Source organism: Corylus avellana, chromosome ca6 (assembly GCF_901000735.1).
Source record: "Corylus avellana chromosome ca6, CavTom2PMs-1.0".
NCBI lineage: Eukaryota > Viridiplantae > Streptophyta > Magnoliopsida > Fagales > Betulaceae > Corylus > Corylus avellana.
Window position 1 is genome coordinate 29,513,966 of NC_081546.1, and position 8,617 is coordinate 29,522,582.

At 37.3% G+C, this 8,617-nt stretch overlaps 2 protein-coding genes across 2 annotated transcripts; one reads left to right on the plus strand and one right to left on the minus strand.

Annotated features, from left to right (window-relative positions):
• The first annotated feature begins 1,523 nt into the window (after window positions 1-1,523).
• Window positions 1,524-4,189, plus strand: LOC132184132 (putative glycerol-3-phosphate transporter 5). Its single transcript, XM_059597645.1, has 2 exons — window positions 1,524-2,817; window positions 3,425-4,189. The coding sequence occupies exons 1-2, from the start codon at window positions 1,872-1,874 to the stop codon at window positions 3,967-3,969; spliced, it is 1,491 nt and encodes a 496-aa protein (XP_059453628.1). The 5' UTR covers window positions 1,524-1,871; the 3' UTR covers window positions 3,970-4,189.
• Window positions 4,190-5,009: 820 nt separating this feature from the next.
• LOC132184920 (probable protein phosphatase 2C 27) lies at window positions 5,010-8,608 on the minus strand. Its single transcript, XM_059598709.1, has 4 exons — window positions 8,274-8,608; window positions 7,227-7,424; window positions 6,280-6,491; window positions 5,010-5,853 (listed from the first exon to the last, which is right to left on the minus strand). The coding sequence occupies exons 1-4, from the start codon at window positions 8,445-8,447 to the stop codon at window positions 5,292-5,294; spliced, it is 1,146 nt and encodes a 381-aa protein (XP_059454692.1). The 5' UTR covers window positions 8,448-8,608; the 3' UTR covers window positions 5,010-5,291.
• Window positions 8,609-8,617: the final 9 nt, after the last annotated feature.

Consider the following 8,617-nt stretch of genomic DNA (forward strand, 5'->3'; position numbering starts at 1 on the left):
TTGAATCACACATTAACACCATAGATCGAGCTTTCTTATTTTTCTTGAGTTTATTTAGATTTGCGGTTTCAAAATGTCTGTTTAAAAAAAATAGTGATTTCAAAAGGTGCGTTTTTTTAAAAACATAGTTAATTTTTGATAAAATCGCTCGGTTTTAGTCTTTAGAAACGCACCCCTTATCTACGACTTGAAAACACATATTTTTTTAGGTTTTCAAAATTCAAGTTTTTTAAAATGCACTTTCAAACCATACACTTTTAACCTAAGAAATTGCACTCTTTAGTTTCCAAGCATTATAAAATTTATTTATCAAGTAGTAATTAACATGACACTTATCACATTTATAAACTGATCTAACACTTATCACAACAATCATTAAATGTTAGAGATAAGTTATATGTGCATCTCTTATACATCTCTTTTTATACAACTATTGGATCGGTATGACCTATATGTGAATCCTACATATCCAATGATTAATTTAAAAAAGAAATGTAGTTAAGATGTACAACAATACATGAAATGTAAAAGGATCATTTCTCTAAAGAAAAATGGCAAAAATCTTTTTTGTCCCATTTTTCATCAAATTTCATACCGTGAGTGGGTCAGACAAATCCAATAATAAATTTGCAAAAAAAATAATTAAAAAATGAGACGGAGAATGATGGATAATATGTCTCTTTGCTTGTTGCTAGGTGTTGTGAACTGGTACAAGCAGTAGCTAGTGCCGTGTATGAGTCAAAGATGATTTTAATGCCTTGAACGGTGAGTTGTTAGAAAATAATGAAATTGGAGAAGAATAGAATAATTCAAATTTGAATAAGAGAAACCTATAACGAGATGATTTTATGCTTGTGCGTGGACATGTGTAGCATAATTAGTATTGAATGTTAAACAATCCATGTTTCATGCAAATGATCCAATTGGCAGTTGGGATCAAAATTTATAGCTGTTGTTTTAAATTCTGATTGAAATTTTGGCTACTTAATGCATATCACAAGGCCCAAAAAATATAGTATTTCTATACGCAACGTAATTGAATATTATTATTATGAAATATGTTACGGTTCCTTGTATATGTTATGGTTCCTCTTAATGTTTTCTTACGTGGATATATTTAAAAAAAAAGGGAAAAATACATTTTAGCTTTATGAATTATTCACTCATTTGCATTTTGACCTCAAATATTTAAAAAATGACACTTAATCCTCTCAAATTTTTAAATTGTTGCAATTCGACCATTCAAATTTTTTTTTTTCCAAAATGCCTCCATTCCGAGTTTAAAAAAATTAAAAATTAAAATTTAGGAGTGGCCAGCCACCCTAGTTGGGCCTAGGGGTGGCTTCGGCCATTCTAGACCGAACACCCCTTAATTTTTAATTTTTTTTAAAAAAAGCTTGGGATGAGAGTGTTTTAAAAAGAAAAAAAATCAAAATGATCGAATTGTAATAATTTAAAAGCTTTGGGGATTTAAAAGCTTTGGGGATCTAAGTAAAAGGCTTATTGAAGTTTGTAGTTTTCCTTCAATCTTCCTCCTTCTCCCTCTATAGTCAACACACTGTCTGAAAAGAACTAAAAGGCTTTTTCTTTTGTATAAAAATTTCTGTTTCAAAGTCTGTCTTCTTAAATTACACATTGAAACCCCAGAAACCCTAACCCTAGCCCCATCATCATCTTCATCTTCTTCTTCTCCATCCACAGCTTTTCTGTAAAGAAATTTTAGATTTTGCCAACAAAAAATAAAGAAAAAAAAACTGAACTTGTACAAAATGTTTGTACAAAGCTGTTTCCTTTCTAATCAATCATAATGCAATCCAAAACCCAAATCTTAACCTCAGATCCATCTCTGGCCCTTCTCTTGATCAATCAAAATGCAATCCAGAACCCAAACTCTAGCTCCAGCTCTAACCCTCTTCCCAACCCTCAAACCCCCTCACAAAACCCTAGCTTTCCACCAAACCCTAGTCCTAATCCTCACATTCTTCGCCTACGCTTCCTTCCACGCCTCTCGGAAGCCCCCGAGCATCGTCAAGAGCGTGCTCGGGCCCGAAATTCAATCAAATTCGACCCGAATCGGAAACGAATCGGGTTGGGCCCCGTTCGATGGGCCGCAGGGTACCCACCGTCTCGGCGAGCTCGACCTCGCATTCCTCTCGTCGTATTCGATCGGAATGTACTTCGCCGGTCACCTCGGTGATCGGATCGATCTGAGGCTGTTCCTTGTATTTGGGATGATGGGCAGTGGTGCTTTTACGATAGTTTTAGGTTTAGGGTATTGGTTTAATGTGCATTGGTTAGGGTTCTTTGTGGGGGTTCAGGCTGTGTGTGGGCTCTTTCAGTCAATTGGGTGGCCTTGTGTGGTGGCAGTTGTGGGGAATTGGTTTGGGAAGGACAAGAGGGGATTGATAATGGGGGTATGGAACTCGCATACCTCGGTCGGGAATGTTATCGGGTCTGTCATAGCATCCGGGGTGTTGGAATTCGGGTGGGGTTGGTCCTTTTTGGTGCCTGGTGTTTTGGTGATTGTGGTTGGGATGGTGGTGTTTATGTTTCTTGTTGTGAGTCCTGAGGACTTGGGGTTGGGGTTGGGGTTGGAGTCTCCTGCAATGGAGATTGAGATGAATGTGGATTCAGAGAAAGTGGAGTCGGAGGAGGCGGGGCTACTCGAGAGGGAGAGGCCAGATACTTTGGATGCCATTGGATTCTTGGAGGCATGGAGGCTGCCGGGTGTGGCGCCATTTGCTTTCTGCCTCTTCTTCTCAAAGCTGGTGGCTTACACTTTTCTGTATTGGCTGCCCTTCTACATAAGGCACACGGGTACTTGTTTCAACTTACATATGAATGAATCAATGATTTGGAATTGAATTGTAGGGTTGTGCTATCCTGATGTGTAATGGAGTTGTTGCCTTGCTGTGTATGCATAGCTTTTTGTGCCAATACGTTATCACTATCCCACACAAATTAGAGCATCTCCAATAGATTGTCTACAACATCAAATTCTTTATATTTTAGCTAATAAAACCCAATATTTCACTTCAACAGATTCTCTCCATAATCTTTAAAACCAAACTAATGCTATAGTGATTCTTTATATTAAATTAATCATTGTAGCATTCTCTTCTGTTTTTTGTTTAGAGAATTTGTTGAAGTGTGTAGTGATAAAGTAAGTAGCTAACATAGAGAATGTTGCTTTTTGAATAACAAAAATAGATAATGCTGCTGGAGATATGCTCTTAGCATGAACTAATAAAAGGTTGTTGCAATGGATTGAGGTTTCGATGGCATCCTTGTGAATATTTTGTACCTTGAAATACTATATGGTGCGCACTTAAGCATTTCCAATATCCATCTGTACCATTGTGCACCATGCATATGAATTTGCAAATGTTATCTTATTCATTATAAGTTTGAATTGGCATTGTAGCTGTTGCTGGTGTGCATCTGTCGCATAAAGCTTCTGGGATCCTCTCAACAATTTTCGACATTGGAGGAGTCTTTGGTGGAATTTTGGCAGGATACATATCTGATATGATTGGTGCCCGTGCGGTTACTTCAATTCTGTTCTTGTTACTATCAATTCCAGCCCTTGTTTTCTACAGGGTATATGGGAGCCTCTCTATGTTTGCCAACATTGGATTGATGTTTCTTTCTGGATTGCTTGTAAATGGACCCTACTCTCTTATTACAACAGCTGTTGCAGCTGATCTTGGTACCCAGAGTTCTGTCAGAGGAAATTCCCGTGCATTAGCCACTGTTACTGCTATTATAGATGGTACTGGCTCTGTTGGGGCAGCTCTTGGTCCACTATTGGCTGGGTATATTTCCACTAGAGGATGGAACAGTGTCTTTTTTATGCTTATTCTTGCTACTTTCTGTGCTAGTTTATTCTTGATTCATGTGGCAAGAACAGAGATTAAAGAGAAACTGAAAGACAGAAAATGGTCTTGGGACAGCATCAGCTCAAATTGATGGAGAATTTCCTCCAGGCATCACTCGTGTCTTTTTTGTATCTTATTAGGAAAAACTGTATCTCACATGTCACATAGGAAGCAAAACATTATACAGAAGTTACTCGAGTCACTATACATTTATGTACGTCTTTTATCTCATTCTTTATTCATCAATAGTCTTTACACATGTACAAGAGCTACATATTGAGATAAGAATTTTGGTTTTTTTTGTTAATTTTACAAGCCTAAGTTTTTGCTCATGTAATTCCCCACTTGTTTTCTGATCCATCTTGCATTTGCCCTTAAGTTGTTTTGCAGTGGTTAATTGATCAATAAAGCCTATTACATAAGAGTTATTCCCTTGGCTCTAAAACAAAAAGAAAAGGTAAAACTTTAAAGGGGGGGGGGGTTGGTAGGCTAAGGTGAAAACTTATACATTATTGTTGGTCACAATACAATCCAGTTTTTTTTTTTTTTTTTTTTTGTTATTATCATGGGTAAGACAAAATTGTATTAAAATCCATTGAAGTACACAAGGAATGACAGTTTCGAACAAACATCTAAATAGAGTCAATACAATCCAAGAAAATTATTTTTTAAAAAAAAAAAACAGCAAAAAAAAGGGCCCGATCTAATATCTTCTTTAGCTTGAAGGCCAAGAAAAAGGTCATCGGACGAGCAGTTTTGGATTAGGTCCAATGAATGAGCTGCTTGGATGCAATCATGCAATAATGAAAAATAAATATATTACACTAAGATGAATTAAATTAGAGCTACTGAAGAGGAACTCCACTTCGATGTCCGAGGAAGAGAGTGGGGCTATGGAGGCACATAAAATAAGAAATTGAAGAGGGGCTTAACACGTCAGCCAAGGGGATGACGCATGAGGCATACATACAACAGGACACGTGAATATATTATTTTTTATTTTTTTTTGGTAAGTGAATGTACTATTTCTGGATTCCACAAAAATATTGACTTCTTCCATGCCTATTCACATTCAAATGTGGAGCATCTATCATCATGTGAAAGAAGTGTGAAAGAATCCAACAATGATGCCCAAGTAAGATCTCGCTTTGATCAAAGACAAAATGACATTCGTAGTTTTGGTATACATTGAATTAACAATGGTACAATGCTAAATTCAATCTGTTTACAAGTTGGATTTCAAATCTTCTTCTCTTTCCTGCCTTCTTCTCAGGAGATAAATGGGGAATCAATTAATATGAGGTAAAGGAAAAAGGCAGTTCTCAATTCCCGGAAGAATATATATATACACAGAGACGAGATCAAATAGCTAATGAAACCACAAAGTATTACCCTTTCCCTGCCAGAACAAAATTAGCCTTCTACCAGGCATTTGAGACTCTGGAGGCCTTCTGCAGATATGCTTCTCCTCACTCTGGTCTTTTGTACCACCACTTGGGGAGGTGGCTCCGTCTGAAAATTTACCATCACAACCGTCAGATTATCTGTCGCTCCCCGCTTTATTGCTTCCTCCACTATTTGTTTGCAGCACAACTTCACATCATTGTGCTCTTGGAGTCTCCTCCGAGCAAAATCTACAGAATTTTGACTGGAAAACACATCCCATATTCCATCACTGCCAATTATCAAAAACTCATCTTCCTTGGTTAATGTCACCAATTTGAGTTCTGGTTCAGCACTCAATGGCCCAACCCTTTCACCCATACCTTTCATTCCTTCAAGGTGCCAATCACCTAATGCCCGTGTCACACCCAACTCACCATTGAGGTAACCATCGTCAATATATCCACCCAAGGACTCAATCCTTGTCTTTTCTTTTGAGCAATCCGGCCTGTGATCTTTTGACATTTCTGCAGCAATTCCGTGTCGTGACAACACCGCCCGACAGTCCCCGGCATTGGCTACAAGTAAGGACCTGTCCAAAGCATGTATTGTGAGAAAGAGGGAAGCACACTCTATGTCACTCAGAAGCCTTAGCAGTACAAGCGACACTATGTCATGATCTCATAACTTTGTGAATAAAAAGAGATGCACAAATGAAGACGACATGAGCAATTCCTTGAAATGGGAATTTTGAGTTTCATCATTGTAAGCCTCTTTTATTAGTACAACCTACAGTTATAACCAATACAGCAAACCAGGTTGCACCACATCCTTGTGTCTTTCTTTCTTTGTTTTAATTTTCTTTTCTTTTTTTTTCATTTTTCCTCATTACTTGGTCCATTTTCATGTCAGTGGCTACAGCTCATTCAGCAGTCTTGCTATGCAAGAATGGAATATTTCACAACATTACCCTACTGTAAAAGTCTATATTAAGATGGCCAATCAACACTGAACTTACCTCCCAAATATCATTGCAGTCAGAGCAGTTGTGCCAGAAGAGAGGGCAGACTCAAGAGAGCAAGTCCTTGCAAATGCAGCATCGGTCTCCATAAATGACCTTGTAACCACCTTCTCAAGTTCTAAAGGGAAATCGGGATCTTCAACAATGACTCTTGGCAAATGGTCACGGACAAATTGTGCTGCTCCCTTTCCTCCATGCCCATCAAATACCTATTTTTCAAGCCAATTGTGATACATGTGTCAAAATTTGAATTAAATGTCTCCATCATAATTTATGGGCTTGCACCACGTGATAATACTTGTGTTGATCAAATACCTATTCCTACAACTTGTACAGACAATTTGCGTTGCTTTTCTATGTTGTTCATACCTTGAACAAAGCAACTTGTAAAGGCAAGGTGTCTACATTTAAATCCACACCCATAAGTTCCATCAGAGCGAATCCAAAATAGTCACAATTTGACTTTTGACATGATAGCTATACCATAAAACATTCATTTAATGTTCACCATTTTTTTTTTATTCAGTATTGGTTATTTATCACCAGAGGTTTTCAAGCTTATGAGTATTCTTAAATGCTGGGTAATGGATACATATTATACAATTCAAAAGTGATGGGGTCTGCAATACAATCATTCACTGCTCAAAAGTGGAACTAGGTTGGACTTTTCAAGTTAAAAGCAACTAAAAGCTGAAAAGAAGGTTCATATATGCAATATGATCATTCACAATACTGTGGTATAATCTGTTACCAAGTAATGCTCAATTTATTCATCAAATTGGTGCAAGAAGCCCACAACAGAAGATTCTTCTTTTATTTCTCTGTATAACAATGCTGGTTGAATCTATCTTCACACTTCCACAACAACCCACATTTAAGGATGCAACTCTTGTGAAAAATTTGATGGTGTTTCTCAAGACAGTTTAGTAAATTAGAGAACTTACACCATAGAAGGAGACAACTTCATCAGAGAGTAAATTATAACCAAATTTCTTAGCCAAATCACCAATGCAGATGTGGGTATCCTCCATATAGGAACGGCCCCCTATATCAGACCACTCTCCTGAACTAAGGACAGGGACAAAGTTCAACAGTTTCTGTTTTCTGTCCACAGCTACTGCATCCTCACAAATGCTTTCCAGCTGAATGAATCACAACAACATGAAATTAGAATCAGAGGATGAGAAGAATTAAAAGTACAAATATATAAGAAGAAGGACTTAGGGGAACTCAAGAAAGTAGTATGAAGCAATAGAAGTTACACTCAAAATCTAGACCAGATCAAAGGTCTAGACCAGATAAAAGGTCTCCATATAAATGTTGGTTTCTTCTCCAGAGAAGGTAAGTGTAATAAGATAAAAGCATCCGGCCATTAAAATTGTGAAGAACTCGTCTTAAAGACATGTTAAGGAAAATTCAATTAAGAAAAATCTTTTTCTTGACAAGAGGTAGACTTGTTACAGAAAAAAAAAAAAAAAGAAAAATCATCACCATCCAGCTTTAAAGAACATCTTAAGAAAAATCCTATTCCTGCAAATAGAAATTTATATAAATTTGATGTCTTTGTTTTGGGAAAAAATTCTTGGACGCCAATCCATTGACCGAAGCTCAACTGGAAAAGGCAGCAACGTTTAAAGTGTAATAATTTCCTAAAGAATACCGACCCAACTGTTAACTACAGTCCATCGAACTGAAATTAATGAAACCAGCTCAGTTTTATAACTGTACCCACATAAGCCCAAATACGAACGATAATAAAACAGCTAGGAAAGTTCCCATAAACAAAAACCCATTTTACAATTTTTTTTTTTTTTTTTTTTTTTTAAAAAAAAGAAAAACCATGGACCCAAAAAGAAAATTCATTATCAATCGTCAACCTCATGAGGAAACAAAGAATCGGAACCCACTTTCAAGCAAGTGGGTCTTCCAAAAAACTACTAAATTGAGACAAACCCAGTACAAAAAACCGAAAAAGGAATTAGAATTCTTACAGGAAATGATCTTTCAGGACTGATTGGAGCAGTTGAAGTCATCAAAGGAGATTCCTTTTCCCAGTTCTCCATCTGGGTACGCAACAGTTCACAATGCAAAGGCACTGGCCTCTTGTTGTTGTTTTCCAGACTGTCGAACTCCTGGTCAAATTGCTCTCCGTCCTTCACACACATGATGGTATAGTGGTTGGTAGTGGTTAGCGGTGGAGGCGCTGTTTCACTGTTTTGAGTTTCTTCTAGCAACAAAAGCAACACACGCACACGCACACACAAACGCACAGAAAGAATCAGAGAAAAATATATATGCGGGAGTAGATGCTTTGGAATATGTTAAGAAAGATGGG